The sequence below is a fragment of the Natrix helvetica genome (genome assembly GCF_964273705.1).
Source record: "Natrix helvetica genome assembly, chromosome: Z".
Lineage (NCBI taxonomy): Eukaryota > Metazoa > Chordata > Lepidosauria > Squamata > Natricidae > Natrix > Natrix helvetica.
The window spans coordinates 69,218,917-69,240,866 of NC_138554.1; the positions used below are offsets into that span (position 1 = coordinate 69,218,917).

At 39.1% G+C, this 21,950-nt stretch overlaps 1 protein-coding gene across 2 annotated transcripts in view; it reads left to right on the plus strand.

Annotated features, from left to right (window-relative positions):
- Positions 1–20,192, plus strand: part of EGFR (epidermal growth factor receptor) — a 158,728-nt gene extending 138,536 nt beyond the window's left edge. The window contains exons 24-28 of one of the 2 annotated variants that reach the window (XM_081971049.1): positions 3,709–3,806; positions 4,729–4,896; positions 5,100–5,147; positions 5,339–5,444; positions 14,059–20,192. In XM_081971049.1, coding sequence (XP_081827175.1) covers positions 3,709–3,806; positions 4,729–4,896; positions 5,100–5,147; positions 5,339–5,444; positions 14,059–14,444 — 806 coding nt within the window. In that variant the 3' untranslated portion in view covers positions 14,445–20,192. The remainder of the gene's footprint in view (positions 1–3,708; positions 3,807–4,728; positions 4,897–5,099; positions 5,148–5,338; positions 5,445–14,058) is intronic. The other variant, XM_081971050.1, reaches the window with a different exon arrangement.
- Positions 20,193–21,950: the final 1,758 nt, after the last annotated feature.

The following is a 21,950-nucleotide window of genomic DNA, read 5'->3' on the forward strand; positions in this document are numbered from 1 at the left end:
ACCTTATTTTTGTATCTGAACAGTGGACGAGTGATCTGGGAATAGGGGACTTAGTTATTACTCCCCTGTCATGGTCAGATCATTCATGTCTCCGGCTTGACTTCCCTGCCGCTACCCCCCACCGCGAGGAGGCGGAGCCAGCCTGTCCAAGCTGGTACCGCCCCAAGCACCTGATGGAACCGGATAGGTTCCAGACGGAACTTGGGCCACTACCTGTAGCCCTGACCCGCGCGCTCGGTCGGAGGACCTAGTGGCCGCCTGGAATACGGCGGTGGCTGGGGCCTTGGACCGGGTTGCTCCTTTGCGACCTCTCCTGCGGCAGCGATCCACCCGAGCTCCTTGGTATACCGAGGAGCTAAGGGTGATGAAGTGCCATAGGAGACGTCTAGAGAGCAGGTGGAGATCCTCACGCTCCGAGTCTGATCGAACACAGGTAAGAGCCTATTTACGGACCTACCTTGTGGCATTGAGAGCGGCCAAACGTAGACATTGTGTTTGTATTTTCTATTTATTGATGTGTTTTTATTTGACTGTACACCGCCCCGAGTCCCTTTGGGGAGAGGGGGGCGGTATAAAAATCTAAATAAAAGTAAAAGTAAAGTAAAGTAAAGACATTGTGCCGCTCTTATTGCGTCCGCGGATAACCACCCTGCTGCCCTGTTTAGGGTGACCCGCTCTCTCCTGTCACAGGGGACGCGGGGGGCACCCTTGCAGGGTAGAGCAGAGGAGTTTGGGGAATATCTGCAGGACAAAGTCGCTCAGATCCGGAGCGGATGGGCCCCCTCCAGTGAGCCGGACGAGTCGTCAACAGTGAGTCTTGTGAGACCATTCTGGGAGGAGTTTGACTCTGTTGCCCCCGAGGATTTGGACAGGTTGCGTGGACAGCTGCGACCCACCACATGTTCAATGGACCCGTGTCCCTCCTGGCTGGTACTGGCATCCTGGGAGGTGACACGAGGCTGGCTTCTGGGCCTGGTGAACGCCTCATTGGGTGAGGGCTTCTTACCAACTGCCTTGAAAGAGGCGGTGGTGAGGCCCTTGCTCAAGAGGCCTTCACTGGACCCAATGGAGCTGGCTAATTATCGTCCAGTCTCCAACCTTCCCTTTTTAGCGAAGGTTGTTGAGAATGTGGTGGCACAGCAATTTCCACGACACCTTGACGAATCCGAATATCTAGACCCACGCCAGTCCGGCTTCCGACTCGGGCACAGCACAGAGACAGCCTTGGTCGTGCTGGTTGATGATCTCTGGAGGGCCAGAGATAGAGGTTGTTCCTCTATCCTGGTCCTATTAGACCTCTCAGCGGCTTTTGATACCATCGACCATGGTATCCTATTGCGCCGGCTGGAGGGGATGGGAGTCGGAGGCACCGTTTTACGGTGGTTCGGCTCCTACCTCTCCGACCGGTCGCAATGTGTGTTGACAGGGGGGCAGAGGTCGACCCTGAGGTCACTCACTTGTGGGGTGCCACAGGGGTCGGTCCTCTCGCCCCTCCTGTTCAACACATATGTGAAGCCGCTGGGGGAGATCATCCGTGGTTTTGGGGTTGAATACCATCTGTACGCTGATGATACTCAGCTGTACGTTTCAACCCCAAATCACCCCAGCGAGGCTGTCGAAGTGATGTCCCGGTGTTTGGAAGCCGTCGGGGTCTGGATGGGGGACAACAGACTCAAACTCAACCCCTCCAAGACTGAGTGGCTGTGACTACCGGCACCTCGGTTCAGTCAGCTGACTCCAACGCTGGCCATAGGGGGCGAACAACTGCCCCCTGTGGAACGGGCGCGCAATTTGGGCATCCTCCTAGATGCCCGGCTGTCAATGGACGACCATGTGGCAGCCGTGGCTAGGGGGGCGTTCCACCAGGTTCGCCTGGTGCGCCAATTGCGCCCCCTTCTGGACCGGGATGCCCTACGCACGGTCACTCATGCACTGGTGACGTCTCGCCTGGACTACTGTAATGCTCTCTACATGGGGCTTCCCTTGGGACGCGCACGAAGACTGCAGCTAGTCCAGAACGCAGCCGCGCGGGCAGTCATGGGGAGTACTAGGTACTCCCACGTAACACCGCTCCTGCGCGAGCTGCACTGTCTACCTGTGGTCTTTCGGGTGCGTTTCAAGGTTTTGACCACCATCTTTAAAGCGCTCCATGGCATAGGGCCTAGTTACCTGCGGGATCGCATCCTCCCACACACATCCCTGCGGCCAATTCGCTCTCACAGGGAGGGGCTTCTCCTGGTGCCGTCCACTAGGCAATGCCAACGGGCGACACCAAGGAGTAGGGCCTTCTCTGTGATGGGCCCAACCCTCTGGAATGACCTCCCCCCCGACATTAGAACCACCACTGACTTCCGCTCCTTCCGGCAGAAACTGAAGACACACCTGTTCCGACTGGCTGGCCTGGCATAATTCTTAACGTCACCTCCTGGCATATATATTTCCTACTGGTTTTTTAGGGGACTTAATTTTATAGGACACTGGGGTTTTAAATTTTGTATATTTTAAATTATTTATTTAGCAATTACAGTTCTGTCTATTTTATCCTCCTCTTATTTATGTATTTATCCATCTAATAATTTTAATTGTTTTTATGTATGATGTTTTTGATATGGACTGTACACCGCCCCGAGTCCCTTTTGGGAGAGGGGGCGGTCTAGAAGTGCTAATTAAATTAAATTAAATTAAATGGGTACATAGGATTTATGAATGTTTATGAGATGCTTGAAATCCATTGATGACATCAAAGCACAAAGCTTCATTTATAGGTTACCTTTTTGTATTATTTTTTTTAAATGTATGGCATAGCAGCTTACATACTATATCAAATCCTTGATGCTACAAGTTTTGTTTTATCTTGTTTTACTGGCTTTTCAAGCTGTCATTTTGAAAGTCTCTAAAATCCTTAAATAGTTATTCAGGTAATTTCCAAAAGTGATTAGAAAGTGAGCTTAATGTCATTTAAAAGGCTCTGCCATGCTTGAGAGCACTATGGTTCCTTTTGTCTCCCAGCATTCAAATCATGGGAAAGAACTGTCCTGCAGTCTCGTTTTAGGAGTAGCCACCTAGAGCACAAATGGACACTCTCCTGTCCTTTCCTTATCCAGGGAACTTCCCTGGGTCTATATTCTCTGGTTCTTCAGTCTTTGCTGTGATCATCGTCTCTGCTCATTCCAAGATATCTTAGTCTATCATTGCTCTCCTGGAGGAATATATAGCCACAGCTTACAAAATCTAAGGAAACAATAAAAACAATTAACATAAAAAAATAATGTGGCAACCCAGAGATAAAGCTGCCATAATAGTAACAGCTACAGAAGGTCCTCCGAATGCATAATTCTGGAATCAGAGCCAGGTCTTAAGGGTCTTCTGGAACCCAAAGAAAGTAGGCACTGTCCATATCTCTATTTTTTCCTCTCTTGATTTTCTCTGCCCTGTTTTGCACCCTAATCTGAAATGGGAAATGACAAGAATTATTCCAACTCTTCAAGATATTCCAATTTTCCCAATTTTGTCATGGTATTCATGAAGGGAAATATAAACACAAAGACTATGAAATATGCCATTCATTCAACATTGCTATTTTATTATACAGAATACTTATTATGCTTGTTTCAGAATCAGTGTTACGATACATAATTTAAAAGTCTTTTTATTAATTTACCTGGCCATTTCCCCCATAACTTGTTTGTGTTGTTCCTATTTTCACAGGTTGGATGATTGATGCAGAGAGTCGTCCTAGATTCAGAGAATTAATAGCAGAATTCTCCAAAATGGCTCGGGATCCACAACGCTATCTCGTCATACAGGTGCTGAGCATGAGTAACATGGTGTTCACTTTTCAAGCAAAATAATACAATGTGCTCCAAATGTTTTAAAATTTAAATGGACAAGTGGTATCAAACTATTTCAAAATTCTTTTATTTTAAGTGCTGGTAGGCCAGTAAAAAACATTGTAAAATAATAGTCATTTCTACATCTAAAAGCAAATATATGAATATGTCAGTTTCTTTTTAAACAATATTTTGTATTCAATACACTTGGAATGATTCTGACTATCTAAATCAGCACTTTGTAATCCCAATTTAAACTTTGAAAGTTATGTATTATAATGGCATACATTGAACTAAAAAGCTGCATACCGATGATCAGGCTCCTGGGTCACAAATTACATTCTATCTAGATATGTAATAAATGCAAAGAAATTATAATTTCAAATTTATGGAAAAGGAATTTTATTTTAAAACTAAGAATGAGAGAAAAATATTCTATTTCAACCTATTTTCATACAGAAAGAGACATTGAATAGGGTGACTAAATCTCCCTAATCACCACTCAATTCCCTACAGAATTTTATTACTAAAGAAATAAAACAAAAAAACAACTTCTAGCTATAAAATTCAGGGTTTTCTGCTTTGGCTAAATATTTGAATAATGTATATGGAATAAAAATATTTCAGGTGGCTTCCATATCTTCTCTAGAGTCCTTGTCTAAGAGTCTTTCTTCTCAGACAATGGTGACCAAATGCTGGATAAAGTGCCTTTTATTTTTATAGTAATTTACAGTATTTACCAAGAAAATAGAATCATTCTTCATCTCAGTCTAAATTTATATTTTATTGTTGGTTGGTGAATATTTTTGATAGTGATATTTCAATAGTCAAGTTGTAGTAAGACTTAATGTTATAGAGGTGTAGTTATTCATCCTAATTGGAATTTGTTTCTGAGTAGGGAGATGAAAGAATGCACCTGCCCAGCCCAACAGATTCCAAATTTTACCGGAGTCTAATGGAAGAAGAAGACATGGAGGATATTGTGGATGCAGATGAATATCTAATTCCTCATCAAGGATTTTTCAGCAGCCCATCAAACTCACGAACACCTCTCTTAAGCTCATTGGTATGGGACTGTTTCTAAAGTTCTTTTTGAATGAAAATACTCCAAGCAAGAAAGCAACTAATCTGTTGCATTAACATCCACAAAAGAATCTTGTATCACAGCCTTCTCCAATTTGAATACCTATGAGTTTTATATTATGAAATGGTCTGATATTCTTCATCAGTTAAATTAAATTCATGAAACATTTTTCTCTTTTACTTTAGAGTGCTACAAGCAATACTTCTGCAGTAACATGCATAGATAGGAATGGGGTAAGTTTGATCAATTCAGAGCCATGAACAGTAACTTCTGAATTATTTCATGGTTGTTGTTGGGTTTGGTTTTTTTTGCCATCCATTAAAATATAAATAAGCAAGCCATTGTTTGGAATTAAAATGTCTTTTTATGTCAACAATGGAGTACTGAATCTTATTATTATTAATCTGAACTTTATTACAATTAGCAGGGACATCCAGTGAGAGAAGACAGCTTTGTCCAGAGATACAGTTCAGATCCAACAGGAGTTTTCCTAGATGACAGTCTGGATGATGGCTTTCTGCCTGCTCCAGGTAAATACACAGACTCTATTGAACCTTTGTGTTCCTCTCTGATAACATTAATCAAATGAAGAATAAGTTTTTGAATTTGATCCTATGGAAACAAACAAGCACCATTTAAAATTAGACAGTCAGGTTTATTATGTCAATCACATAAATTCAATTTAGAAGAAGGTAGATATTTAAACTTACAAAATAAATGCAGATAAAAATAAACAATTACCAAATAATGTGATTGATTATAATGGATTTTACAAACAGTAAAACAATGTAGCCATATTCAAACACAGAGATGGCTAACAACTCTACCGAATAATCCAAAAATTTACTAAGGGGCTACAAAATATAGCAATCTATTTATATAAAATAGACAATGCAAATATACATGAATTGTATTTTCAACTGTTCCTTTGTCACAAGAACCGAATCTTTAAAAAATAAGGGATTTTCCTGATCTTTCCTTCAATAATGGTTGTTAGAAGTAAGTTAAAACAACTTGAGGCTAATAGTATCCTAAATGTAGGAATGAATATTTGCTGGTCCAAATACTTTGCTGGTCTAAAATAGTGTGATTGACTACTGAAAAACATATCCAAGTAGAGCCAGCAAAATCTAATTATCTTTCTCTTTCTGCAATACTTTATTTAAGGCTTGACATCATTAGTAATATGTCTTATAAAAACCATAATCCTGCAATAATTTATCTTGCTTAAGTCCATTTAAAATTATCAGCCAGGATCAAGGCGATTAGATTCACATAAAAAAATGAAATAATCATATTTAATCACATCAGCTTCATAAGCACATTAAACACACACTATTTGGAAAATAATCCTTAGAAAATTACTTTGAAATTTCAAACATATTTGTAGCAAAAGTGCCTAGTAATTATTTTATGATTTAGGCCCCTATAGCTCCTTTGCTCACTCTTTTGCTGCAAGTACCTTTACAGCAGTTGGTACAAATAATATCCTTCCAGAAGAATTAAAATAGTAGAGGTATTGCCAATGTTGGAGAATGTTAACAATATAATCCTATGCTTACCAAATGAGTCAAATAAATATTTCTATTTTTTAAAAAAATATTTGTTCAGTTAGGTGCTCATTCACTTTTCATGCATAGAATCTACACTGTTTGCCAAATATATAATTTTAGTTTGGAAATATTTTTTCCAGTGCTTCCTCTGTACAATAATCAGCCAAAGTATGCAAAGCTGGTTTGAAACCAACTGGTACATATTAACAGTACTATATACTTAGCATATAAAAGGACCTCACTGTGTCTATAAATGTGTCTTGGAGGATGGTATATGAAGTTACTTAACATAGTCACAAAATAATTGCTAAATAGGTTAAATAGCAAGACTATCATGATACAGCTCTGCTTAACATGGACAGAAGTCTTTCTGGAGTAATGTCCTTTCACACTCTCTGAGATTTTTAATTTAGAATTTTCATAAACTTTTGCGTATTGACTGCAGCAAGCATCTGTCTACAGTAGAATTTTTAAATCAGCACCATTCTACATCTAGAATAAAATAAAATGCAAACCTAAAATCAGTAAGGGCAGCATACAATCAGACTTGGCTTTAAGAATATTATTTTCAGCACCAATCTACCAATCATGATACAGCCACACATCCAATCAATCCACATACTGAAACAACACCAGCACTCCACACACCCCCACCAAGATTTATAGAAAGACAGCAGCTCCAGCCATGCTTTAAGCCAAAAACACCAGCCAGAAGATGGCGAGTGAGATCTCGCCGAAACGTTGCCAAGACAATCTCAATCTTACACGGGAAAAGACCCGAATACAACAAGACCAGCATATATATATGTGCATGCATGCATGCATGTATGTATGTATTTGTGTTACAACCCCTGGTATGCCCAAATATGGGAGCAGAAGGACAGAAAGAGGGAGTAGTGACCTTCCTCCCATATTTAGGCATACCAGGGGTTGTAACACAAATACATACATACATACATACATAATGCATACATACATACATATATATATTGTATTTGTACTGATAAATAAATAAAGGGAGACTAGTATAGATCTATTTCGAGCTAATTAGCTCTCATCAGCTAGCCATACCCTTACTGGGATTTGAACCTGGGCTGCATTATATATTAGGCAGGAGTCTTAGCCACTAAGCCACAGGCTCTCCTCCTTATCAGTTGAGCCAGGGAAATGTGTATTTGTGTTACAACCCCTGGTATGCCCAAATATGGGAGGAAGCTCACTACTCCCTCCGAAGGACAGAAAGAGGGAGTAGTGAGCCTCCTCCCATATTTGGGCATACCAGGGGTTGTAACACAAATACACATATATAATATGCAAATATTTTTGAACCAAGGTAGCTCAAGTGAGTTAACTTATAAAATGTGTCCAAGTTCTGGGATCCATGACTGCAGAGCAAATGAAATGTGGGAAAGTTGTGGCTGTTTCAGTGCTGCTGAGCTACTACTGTGTCACATGATGCTCATTTTGAATGTTCTGCAATAGTTTTCCAGCTATTCTCTCAATCCCCTTATTCCTCACCAGCCATACCTGTCTGCTGGCCTTGAGTAGGGTAATGATGATTTTGTTAGGGTTCTAAATACCATGCAGAAATAAATCATTGTCCAAGGCAAAACATCCTTTAAGGTCCAATTTATTCCGCAGGCAATTTAGCACGGCTATGGAAATTTCAACTCTGAATTACATCCTGTAAGTTCACCTAGTTGAAAGTTCATGATCTCTCCCCACACCCACAAATCCATCACATGTTCCAATCATCATCTTCCACGCTGGCATGTACACCCATCTTCTTCCGGCCAGGTGTCGAGGTGCTGAGACAAAAGATGACCTTGGCTTCTACAAAAGAATGTCAACAATCCATTCTACAATCCTACTCCTTTCTATTCCCCCCTCCCAACTACTACACTATTGAAACAGCATAGAAAATTATAAGAAAGTGTGGCAGGCCAAAGATCCTAAAAAGAACATAACTACAGGCCTGACAGGTGGCCTCTCCTCAAAAGAAAAACATTTCCTGCAAAGAGAATAACATAAAAGTTAATATAATAAAATTAACCACCTCTTCTCCACCCAGGGGAACCCCTTGACTTCTCAGGAAACTTCCCATTGACTTGCTTTCCTAACTTCTCCACTTTTAGGTTCCCACTGTTCACCCAATTAGCTTCAGACCAAGGGTAACCCTTCCAATGCACTAAGTACTGTAAGCAACCCCTATTCAGCCTGAAATCTACATTTTTTTCCACCTCAAATTGTGTTTCCCCTTCCATCACTAAAGGAGGAGATTGAGCTTGGGTGGATGCTCTTCTGTTAGACCCAATTACTGGTTTCAACAAGCTACAATGAAATTCTGGGTCAATTTCCCCTAGACTTCTGGGTAGACTGAGTTGAACTGTAACTGAGTTAACTATCTTCACTATTGGGAATGGACCTAGAAATTTTGGACCCAATTCCTTGCTAAGCATTTCTAATCTTATGTATTTGGTAGATACAAAAACATTGTCCCCCACATGGTAGGGGTTTAGGAGTGAGCGACGTTGATCATCTTGCTTCTGGTAGGCTTCTGCCACAACTGCTAGAGCCTTCTTCGTATTCTCCCATCCTTTCTTTAGCATGTCCATCCATTCACTCAAAGACATGAAAGAAGGAGGTTCTCTAGGCAACTCAGGCATGGCAACAACTTCCATGCCACTGGTAATCTGGAAACCCGCTAATCCTCTGCTGCTGTGGACCGCATCGTTGTACGCCACTTCGGCGAAGGGTAGCAAGTCCGACCAGTTGTCGTGCTGATAGTCCACAAAACACCTGATGTATTGTTCCACCACCGCATTAGCTCCCTCTGCTGCGCCATTCATGCTGGGATGAACCTCTGAGCTCAGTTCTTGTGTGGACCCAATAGATCTCAGGACCTCTCTCCAGAACTTGGCTGTGAACTGGACTCCGCGGTCTGAAATGATCCTCTTGGGTACTCCATGCAGGCGATAAATGTGTTTCACAAACATTTTCGCTAATTCATTTGCGGATGGCAATCCTGAGCAAGCAATGAAGTGTGCCTGCTTAGAAAACAAATCAATAACAGTCCAAATTACTTTATGCCCACTGCTGTCTGGGAGTTCCATGATGAAGTCCATTGCGACCTCTTCCCATGGCCGTTTCGGGCTCTCTGCTGCAGGTGCTGTAGGTTCTGGGCTCTTGGATCCAATCATCCACGGCTGGCCTTGTTCCTCCTCCGAGGCCTCCCCCTTGGTAGGACTCTTCGTCACCTGAAGTTGAGGATCCTCTTCCCGAGGTCGGTTGGGCATTTCCCCCTCCGAGGCCTCCCCCATAGTTGGACTCTTTGTCACCTTAAGATGGGGATCCTCCTCCGGAGATTGTTTGCCTTTTTTCTCTTCCGAGACCTCCCCCTTGGTAGGACACTTCGTCACTTTAAGTTGGGGATCCTCTTCCAGAGGCTGTTGGCCCAGATGACTTTTCTGTGCTGGCATCTGGGGCCCTCTCTTTACCACCATGGCGACTTGTACACACATTTGTTCTTCGGCAATTCCCTCCTCCGAGGCCTCCCCCTTGGTAGGACTCTTCGTCACCATGAGTTGGGGATCCTCTTCCAGAGGCTGTTGGCCCAGATGACTTTTCTGTGCGGGCATCTGGGGCCCTCTCTTAACCACCGTGGCAATTGGTACACACGTTTGTTCTTCGGCAATTCCCTCCTCCGAGGCCTCCCCCTTAGTTGGACTCTTTGTCACCTTAAGTTGGGGATCCTCCTCCGGAGAATGTCTGCCCTTTTCCTCTTCCGAGGCCTCCCCCTTGGTAGGACACTTCCTCACCTTAAGTTGGGGATCCTCTTCCAGAGGTTGTTGGCCCAGATGACTCTTCTGTGGTGGCATCTGGGACCCTCTCTTTACCGCCGTGGTGGTTGGTGCGCACGTTTGTGGCATTGGGGCTGGAGCCAAGCACTCTGACGCTCTGTGGCCAAGTTGACACCAATGGTGGCATTTAATTGGGCCCCACGAGGAATGGAACCTAGTTACATCTCTAAACTCAGGAACCGTTTCATCACACTGCCTTGCTCTCCAACTTGCAGCTGCCCCCTTGGTAAACCCTTCTTCCATGGTGGAGATTGCTTCTCTGTAGGAAGGAGGAGTAAGAACCTTTTGGGGCATTGCAGATGCACCTTGTTCCGCTTCCCATCTTGCAGGCCTGGCTTTGGTAATCCCTTCTTCCATGTTGGTGATTGCTACTCTGTAGGAAGGTGGGGTAAGAACCACTTGGGGCCTTGCAGGCGCACATTTTCCCGCCATCCACAATGCAGGCCTCTGTTTGGTAATCCCTTCTTCCATGTTGGTGATTGCTACTCTGTAGGAAGGTGGGGTAAGAACCACTTGGGGCCTTGCAGGCGCACATTTTCCCGCCATCCACAATGCAGGCCTCTGTTTGGTAATCCCTTCTTCCATGGAGATTTCTTCTCTGTAGGAAGGTCTGGTAAGAACCTTTTTGGGCCTTGCAGGGGAGACTGGAACCGTTGGGGAGGTCAATCCCTCGGTTGGCCACTGCCCAGCTTTCTGCCATGGTGCCATCTGCTGAGGGAGGGCAGGTGCCCGCTGGCATCCCTCCCATCCATCACCTGGGGTTAAGACCCATCCTGGGGTTGCCTGCTTCACAGGTTGCAGCTCAACCAATGATGGCTGGCTAGGGGGTTTTACGTGCCAAGGACCCTCCTGCTGGCTTGGAGGAGTTATGGGCCAAGTAGGTGCCCTTTGCTGGCTTGGATGAGTTATGGGCCAAGTAGGTGCCCTCTGCTGGCTTGGAGCATTTCCCCATGCTGATGGCAAAGGAGTTTGTAAGTAGCATCTCTTCCATCCAAGTCCTGGGAGGAAAGCCCAATTTACTGCCCAATTTGCTTCATTTACTGGTTGCAGCCCCATTTGTGGTGGCTTGCAAGTGACAGATGCTGGAAAAATTCCTTCTTCCTGCCTCCTTTGAAATTCCCATTTTGAAAGGGAATCTCTCTCCCATCTAGTTGCAGGGTGATATGCCATTTCATTTATTGCCGTCTGGAAGGAGCCCAAACCTCTGTTCTAGGGTTTTTTTTTTCCAAGCCTTGTTTCCAAGCTGGGGGGAAGGAGGGGGAGCATGCACTCACAGTTTGCTGAAGAAGTTTTCTGAGATTTCCTTCGTCTTGTCGCGTCTCCTCCTGCATTCCTCCAGATGCAATTAAACTGGAAACAGCATTCCATTGCCTTTGAAGTTCCGCACTCAGCTTCTTATCACCAAAAGCTTCTCATTTATTCTTCGCTGATATTTACGCTGTCCCAGTCAGCATTGGGAATGCCGAGACCCCATCACCAGATCTTCCATCACCAGCCCTTCCCCCTTGATAGGGGGAGGGAGCTAGTGAAATATTTTTAAAGTAGAGAGTTGAAATAATGTTAGGGTTCTAAATACCATGCAGAAATAAATCATTGTCCAAGGCAAAACATCCTTAATGGTGCAATTTATTCCGCAGGCATGTTAGCACGGCTATGGAAATTTCAACTCTGAATTACATCCTGTAAGTTCACCTAGTTGAAAGTTCATGATCTCTCCCCACACCCACAAATCCATCACATGTTCCAATCATCATCTTCCACGCTGGCATGTACACCCATCTTCTTCCGGCCAGGTGTCGAGGTGCTGAGACAAAAGACGACCTTGGCTTCTACAAAAGAATGTCAACAATCCATTCTACAATCCTACTCCTTTCTATTCCCCCCTCCCAACTACTACACTATTGAAACAGCATAGAAAATTATAAGAAAGTGTGGCAGGCCAAAGATCCTAAAAAGAACATAACTACAGGCCTGACAGATTTAATAGCTGACCAGCTGCTCTAATGCTGTAATACTATAATGTTGCAATGATGATGCAATGGTAGAAATGAGTCAACAGGGTTATTTTGACTGTTACCGCTTTAAGAGTCTGTATTATAAGAGAGGCCCTATTGGGGCATATCTCTCATTCCATGTGTGCTTCCATGCTGGTTGTTGTTTGTTTTGAGGTCTGACTAAAGAATGTGCATGTATATATATTATTTGTAGATAAAGCCACTATTTAAATACAAACTTGTTTGCTGTACTTGCTCCTGGGTTGTCTCACATAGTCACACTGTGCGCACTCTGACAGAGTTGCAATTTCTTGCTGGCTTTCTCACTAACTTCCATCCTTCAAGCTTACCACAAGTAAAGTAAACAGAAAAACTGGAAGGAATTCAAAGTGAGTAGGCAAACAGTTCAGTGGTAGCAAGCAAGAATGGTTTGCAACGTTCCTTGCCAGCTTCCTCCCTTCCCTGCCAATGGGGAAGCCAGTTGAAGGTGGAATTCACACCATTGCATTTTACCCACCCATAGTAATTCTGTTTCTCTGTTTAAGTAAGGAAATGTCTCAAAATGATGACCCAATGAGCATAAATAGTTTAACCACTTATAATTTCAGTAGTGATAAATCATTTCCTGGAGATTTGACTTAGTCATAATCTTTAATTTTCTCATTAGTCTACTGAATAAGGAGAGGAAACATAAATCTACTTTTAGATGGTAACTGAATTTACCAAACCAGAATCTAGTCATCTGCTCCCAGTGTTGTATTAAAATCACCGATAAGGATTATTTTAAAAAGAGAATAATAAAATAATACATTTCTTAAATACATCTTTATGTTGGGGATATAGTATTAATGTAAGAAAGATCTTTTATAATCAGCACTGTTACCTTTATCCAACATCACTTGATGAAGCCTTGTAACAATGTACTGTTAATTTTGTTTTGTCTTTTACACTTTTGTTTGTTTTTAAATGACTTGTAGACTTTTGTTTTCCTAGCTGCTGTCCTATCTGCCTGAGATTTTTACTAGTAATCACATTTTGTCCTTTCCAACCTATACAATAAATGGTCCATCTTGGACCTGGATTCCATTTGTTCATAGAGAGTTTAATATTGAAATGTATCCTGGACTCATTAACAACAGTCCGTGACAATAAATTTTGTATAATAAAGTTTCATAAAAGCACAGAAATAGAGCCATGGAAGAAACAGAGAAGCAGAAAAAGAAAATGAGATTTCAAAAATAAACTCATAGAATCCCAAGGAAAGATTTTTGCAACTAGGAAATGTGTTATGACTTCTCAGAGCACTATTGCTTCAGTGACTTTACATACACCTGCCAGGTGTAGCTATCTCTTTGTGTTACCAAACACTGCTATAATGCTTTTCTTTTGCTAGTCTTTCATCATATGCCAGGATTCATAAGGGTTATGTGAAGGAGACTCCATTGATTTTAAAAAAGATGTATCTTTACCAATGGATAAAATTAGTTGCAGATTGTGGTGTTTGTAATATATACGGTAAATTTTATTTTAAAATACAGTAATTGCATACGTTAGCATGATCTCTGTCTCCAGAAGGCTGTATTAATTGAATAATTGATGCCTCATTAATAATAACAATTGATGCCTCAATAATTGATGCTTCATTAATAGAAACTTGCAATAAATAAAGGTAACATGTTGAGTCATAGATACAGTCCTTAATACATGTTTTGTACTGTCTTTCTAAAATCATTTCAGAATATGTAAACCAGCAAGTGACCTCAAAAGAAGCAAGTGCATCTGCTTCTATGGTACAAAATCCAGTCTACAGCATTTTCTCCCTTCCCATTGATCCAAAGCCTATGGATGATTCAAATAATCAAAAGCTGCATAACACAGCACTGGATAACCCAGAATATCTCAACACAAGTCTCTCACCTTTGGCTAACACAGTTTTTGATAGCTCCTCCTACTGGGACCAGACACCCAACCACCAAATCAATCTGGACAATCCAGACTACCAGCAAGACTTTTTGCCCAGAGACAACAAGCCTAATGGCATTGTTAAACTTCCTCCAGCTGAGAATCCAGAATACCTAAGGGTAGCAATGCCAAAAAATGAATACATTGAAGCCTCAGCATGACTGTGGTAGAGGTTTTGTATTGTCTCAGCAATGTAGGAAAGAAACACAGATGAAAAAGTTGTTTGCTGTATAGAAACAGACTATGGTTAGATTAAAAATCATTATTATATTTTGTAGTACACTTTTATCTTCCAAGTGTCTGTACTGTTTCAGCAAGTTTGCCTAGAATTTCATTTATTTCCGTGTTTACAAAAGATGCAACAAAGAACCAAGAATTATAAACCAGCAAGCTATGTTTTTTTCTTAAGCTATATATACAAGCACAGCATTTTTCTGAATATTAACTGCTGTATTAAGCATCCACCATAAGTCCTTTTGATACCGTATCTTTTATAGGTCATTTGTGGTGGTACTTTTAAAAAGCCTTTATGATGGCAAATGACAAGTTTATGCCATGTGGATCATAGTAAGAGGAGCACAGAGTAAGTGGAAGGACTTAGACTCAAATCATTTTGCCAGTCTCCTTAACGGAGTTACAGCAGTTTGATTTAAAGAGAAGCTTGTTCCTAAGCTTCAGTCCAGCTATTTGAACACCATCTTATTTGCTATTTTATTTGCAATGAAAATATTACTTTTTAAAATGTGAGAATTCTGCTCAATATAACCTTTGATTACATTGGGAGAAAGAATGCCTCGTTCTTCATACAGCACACACTGCCACTACTATTGCTGGGAAATTCTGCAGGTTTCAATTCAGGAATGTTGATAAAATTCAAAAAGTTAGACATTCTGGAATGATCATCAGGTACTCTGCTGCATGTCTCTGTAATGCTCACTGTAGGTATGAGTAGCATTGTTGTCTGTTGTGGTTTTGTGCTGGTATCTTAGTTTCATTATTTTAAAGATATGAAAAATGAACTTAAACATCTGCAAATGGAAAGCATTGATTCTTGTTTTACACATACAAACATTCCACTTCACTGCCTTGCTACATTTAAACACAGTATGTATATAAAGTGGTGAGGAAATGCCATTTGGCTAAAATCGAATTATTACATACATAACTGCATGCACTAAGGATGGATCTTGGGGAAATCTATTACAAAAACTGAAAAAAAATCTATGCAGTGACTCAATACCCATTTATCATGAATTTATGCAGAAATTATTGGTAGAGAAAAAATATTAACCTTGGAGGGAAAATATTTCTGTACCAAAATTCAGCATTATATGATAAATAAAACCAGTTAATTTGCAGGAGTCATATGAAGCATAATTCAGCAGCTGCATTTAAATAGGTAAATTAACTTATTCTCCCAAAATATACCATCAATGTAGGATGGTTTTCAGGCCAATCATTATATATTAAACTGATGTTCTAATACAATGCTTGAACCTAGTTTTTCTCAGAACTAAATCCGACTGAATTCAATACAGTTGTCTCTGTAATAGTATATAGGATTGCAATCTAGTAGTGTAATCCAGTATAGGTCTAATTTTAAAATAAGATCTATTAAATTTGGTAGGATTTATTTCTGTACTAATATTCATAATATTGTAACTTGACTAAGCCTGGCTCCATTGACTCTCCTGGTCTCTTATCTCCTGGGAGAGAGTAGCAATGCTGTCTAATACTGTTATCCCTCTTACTTTGAGTTTACGACTTTGATATAAAGCCACTATACAACAATTTCCATATTGTTCAAATAACGGTGAATGTAATCATTAGAATCACTGCCTTAATTACAAATGAAAAATCATTGAGCAATAACTATTCCTCTTTTTAAGGATACTATAAATTCTGCTAGTAAAATGCATGTAGAAAGTAGCCCTGGGTATAATTCATTATTTTGGATTATAGCATTTCATATCCCAGCAAATATAAGGTAAAAATCATTACACAGTGGGAAAAAACAAATCACACATATGAATGTGTCATCAAAAAGTTGGTGATGTTCTAAATAGTTCACTATGAAGCACCAATCATCATGAATATCTATTCTTTACAATGTTGATTTGGCTCTGGGTAATGGAAATGAAAGACTATAGAAACAATACATTTATCTGGAAACTCTGAATTGAAGAAAACAAGTCCAGTATCTTACTATGTATTTCAAATATTTTACATATTAATTGCATAGAAGAGATCAGACTTAAGGATGCCTGCATATATGCTGATGGTGAATGCTATCTGTTTGATTGTGTCAAATTTTCAATTATATGAACCATATCTCTCCACATTGTGTAACATATTTTACTTGTATGATGATCTGGCGGTTTTGGCTTTGATTATGTCTAGCAATCATGTTTTTATGGTAGCCTCATTTCCTTTTACTAATGATTCTGAACTTAACTGCCTTTTCCAGTGAATTTGGCCAAAATATATAAATCAAAATTATTCTGGCTCTATGTTTAGTTTTATATGCTCCATATTTGCTTGTTTGTCACATTTACTATATATGGAATGTGCAAGAGCCTTTTCCAACACCACAGCTTGAACAAGTCAGTTTTTTTCAGGGTCCAACTTTTATAGCCATAGGTAACTATGGGAAATATGATAGTGTGAGCTAATTCTTGTTTAATTGCCAGTATGCATATGTACTAGATACATGCAATGAACTGTATATATGTTTCCTGCTCTGATTTGCAGGAATTAGTCACAATTCTGTACCATTTTTATGCATTCTATATGCATGAAGTCAAGTATACAACTTATTTTCTTATATAGCAGGGAGGTATACAATGTAAAACCACTTTGGATTGCTACATATAATGATTTTTCCTTTGAAAACTAATACTGATTCCCAAGCGAAAGATTTGTGTAAATTGTGGTTACATATGAAGTCATCCTAAGTGCAAGATATTTTGCATTTCTGAACAATGATTTCATTTTGGGGACTTAGATAATAAAAGAAAAACTATTACCTACCTCTTCGATGTCAACAGTTGTTAACATGCTCTAATTTTCTATTATTTATATTTCTCTGTGAGAAAGTATGTTAGAAAAAGTAACAATTGTCTTTTGTTTGTTCTTCTCAGCCATGTTTAAATTGTGTATCAATAGTGTGATCTATATATCATGCTGCCAAGGGACAACCCTGCAGATATAGAATCTCCAGTTGCTGTTAAGTGTATTTCTTTCTCTTTAAGATTCATATTATCTTTTCATATTCTTTATAATCCACTTTTTATCTGGTATCAGATTTTTTAAAATAAATCTTTTTAGAAAAAAAACAATCATATAGCTACTATACATTAAAATACCTTTCTTTTTACATAAAAATGGATATTTGGATGTTAGAACTGAGGACATTGTCAAAAAGACATTCTTGTTATAAATTCATAAATAGAAAAATAGTTATTACAACTTTCATAGGTTCTCATTATAAGTGTAAGAGAACATTTAATTGTGATTGGGCATGACTAGACTAGACTTCTCCTTTAAAGAAGGAAGTATGTAGAGCAACATCAGTCAGTGAATGGCAAAAATTGTTCATTTCTTTTTAAGATAAGCTTCAGTATTAATATAGGTCCAGGGGAGTGGTAATATGACAGCCATTTTTATTAAACAGTGTTTAATAAGACTGCTACCAGAGAGACCCAGTCCATCTTTAGCCAGCAAAGGCTTCCTGAGGAACCTTTAGCTCAACCTATTTCAAAGTTGCTTGGAGAAAATGAAAGGAAGGAATATTCTACCCTATTTCACTGAAAATAAGACCTCTCCAGATAATAAGCCTAATTGGACTTTTGAACACATGTGCTAAAATAAGCCCTCCCTAAAAATATTGCAACACAACAGCAGCCACGAAGTGACCATACTCACTGCCTTCTGCACCTCAAAAATAATAAGACCTCCCCAAAAATAAGGCCAGTGCTTATTTCGGGGGTCAACAGAAAATAAGACCCTGTCTTATTTTCAGGGAAACATGTATATGTTATATAACTTTTCCAAAGAAAAGGCAGAATATAAAGATAATTTTAAAAGTACAGAACTGTACTATAAAAATAGAGGGAATTGTATAGTTGTTTGATAAAATTTATATAATTCCAATGGAAGAAAATATCTGTAGCTCAAGGTTGAACTTTGGAGTCCTTGATGTTCTCTGTGCTTGCAGATGTTTTATTTCTCAACTAGGCACCATCATCAGCATTAGGCAATATCAACAGCACTGTAATACACAATTTAGAAAAAGAAAGTCAACTTCTGTGACCAGATTCACTAAGGAAAAACTGTGTAGACAACATGTAGGTATACATGTGGGTAGCTATTTGCTATATAACAATTTAATTTGCTAACTAAGAACAGGATGTATATTCGGGCCCAGAACTCATAAGTATTTCACCAGGAATTAGAAAGAATTAGAAACTGAATTCAAAACCATTCTGTGGAATTATTGTGAGATCATTAAAATGCATTAGCTTTATGTAGAGATTAAAATAGGTCTATAAAGTATTTGTAGTGTTTGTTTAGCTTCCAAACCACTGACTTGCATTTCTGTCCCAAATGGACACTCTGCAGGAACAATATCAGTTATACAGAAATAATACAAATGCATAACAGTAGATTGAGCATTGTAAATACAATCATCTATGAAAGCAGTTTGTATACCAATTGAAAAAATATAATCCAATTAATTGGCTCAATAAACAAATTAATAAATAAATGCCACAATTTGTATACATGTTTAGTGTTAATCTGTGTATATAAAATGATGAAAAATATTTGTATAATTCTTTTCCATCTTTTAATATATGGAATTTATTATAATATAGCATATTACTTTTGTTATTTGGTAAAGGACAGCCTTCTGGCATTATTGATACTGAAAGTTCTGCTTTTATTTGTTTTTTTAACTTGATACTTGAAATTATATCAACATGCAGAATATACAGAAATTAAGAGAATTGTTATCTCAATGTATTCATATGAAATTATATTCCAGCAAAATTAATGGAAATTGCTCCTTAAAAATGTTGGGGTAACAATATTATAACAGTTATTTACAGCATTGATTGACCTTTAAGATGTTTATTCCTGCTGCCCTGTCCAATAATCAACAGTAACCATACAACCAAGATAGGACATTTATTTGAATCAATCTGGAGAATTTTTGATTTCCAATATGTTATTTCTGGATACAGAAATATTCAGAAGATTTTTTTCCCAGTGTTGAAAATACAAAAATTCAGAGATATTAGCAGGAAGTAATTAAAACTAGAGATCATATCAAGAGAGAAAAAGACAGACAGAGATTGTGTCTATGCCACAAAATTCCACTGTTTGGTATTATGTAAATGAATTTGTCTCTCTCTAAATAATATTGTTTGATAAAATGCTAGACATTTGATCTGCTTTGTCTGCTTTGATTCTTTACAATTCCTAAATTTCCAGGGAAAGAATAAATGGGATATTTTTCTATATGCTTTGCATTATAAATGTAAATATTCTTTTCTTCATAATCTCAGAGAGAGACTACTGTACAGAGAAGAAAAAGTGGAAACAGCATCATGAAAGGACAGTAGTGTCATTCCTATTAGATTAATCTAATTCCTATTAGATTAAACCTAAAGAAATGCATTTTATAAAACTTTTCAAAAGAAGCACTTTGTGAAAAAGAAATGGCCACTTTAATATTTTGTATTTTTTTTCTTACAGTCCATTTTGGAAGTGGCAATGGCATAAGCTACCAATATTTTTTTAATGCAAAATATTTGTAATTGTAACTTTCACGTGCTTTGCTTTCAAAAATAACTGTAATTTGTTTTTAAAGCATGGTTGTTTGTATCTCAATAAAGCTTATGAAACAATCCTCTTTCAACTTGTTATTATTTAAAGATGTGGGTTTAGGCAATCACCTAAAAGGTGGTCAAATAGCTATCTTTGCAGGAGAAAAATCTGGCACTGGGGACACCCTTCTATTTGTCAGCCACTATTTGATGGTAAAAAAAATCAGAATTTCATTATTTTCAGGGACATAGAAGATATTCAGGTCAACTTTTTCTGCTTCTGGAAAGAATTGCTATGCTTTAAAAGCAGCTTACAAGGAACTAAAATATGCTAGTCACTACTGGAATAAATTCATTGATAAATAGATGGATATAATGCATATAATGAAATGTATTGAAAAACTGCAGCAATATCCTATAGTATTCTGTAAACCATCACAAGACAGCATAGAACAAATCAATGAAATATACTATATTTTAGTGAATATTATATGACATCTATTCTCCAGTACGATCTGCATGTGTGTTTTGCATATGTATGCATATACTGTACATATTGTACTTTTTCAGTTTTCTGCTGATGTTAATAAGCAATCTCAACAGGAAAATGCAGAATCAGAAATATCACCCTGTAACAGCCCTTTGGAAACTCTAAGACTTTTGACTGTATCCTCAAAGATGTAAGTGGCATTACTAGGAAGTCAGTCAGTCTCTCCTATACTCTACATAACACATTTTGTTCCATTCAGTTGGTTTTGCTTATTTTTATTTTGTTAGACTGCACTGCTAGTAATAAAAAGGCTTGATGAATAGAAAACCTAAGTACACATGAAACTCTAGGTTATCCATAAAGTCCCTGAACCTATTCCCAATAAGTATCAAAAGACTCCAAAATTCCATGTACCTTAATCAAGTGACACCACTGAAAAGGCGGGATAAAGTCTAGATCAATTTTAGAATTGGCATTATGTAGCCTTCAGATTCCTTCCAGCTTTGCAATTTCATGACACAATTATTCAACTTCCAGTGCAACATTTTTGATAGTACTTTTTATTTTTATTATAAATTAATTAAATTTCTACATGACCCTTCTCATCATTTCTCAACTTTCTCTCAACCCTTAGGACTCAATATGTCCGAAGCATTTGTTCAAGCCAAATAATGTGCAGAGTAAGAATAATGCATGTCACAAAATTGTCAGTTGATGATTTTTATAAGTGAATGGATGAGTGACAGATTTTGCTTTGAGCATTCAATCTCCTTAGTTGCCATTTTTTACAAATACAATATAGCTCTGGAAAAGGATATATTATCACAAATAGATTATGTCCGTATTTATTATTTTGTTTGTTTGTTAAAGCAGTTTGTATAGGCATGATTCAGAACAGCATTAAAAAAAAAACAAATAGCATACTTGTATTTGAAAAAACAAAAAGAAATTGCACAAAAAGCAATTTCAGAGTCCCAAACAAACAAAATAATGAGTACAGGAACAACATATGGTGTCTAGGAGCTTCCACCCTCTCTCCTTCCTTCTCCTGACAAGCACCTGAGACCATTTGACTGCAGCACCTCCCCCAACCCCCAACCCCACCCTTGCAATTGATCGCACCCTGCCTTATAGCTGCCACAGAGGTGGGGTGCTCCTGGTTGTGCTCGGATCAGGCAAACTGGTAGCGGCAGTAGGAGGCTCCACCCACCCACCTAGATGCTTCTGCGCATGTGGGAGCACGCCCAAACCGGTAGTAAAAAAAATTGGCAACCCCCCCACTGGGCTGCCAGCATTGGCAGCTAGCCGATTGGCTGGCAGTAACTGACCTGGGCTGCCAAAAGCCTGAG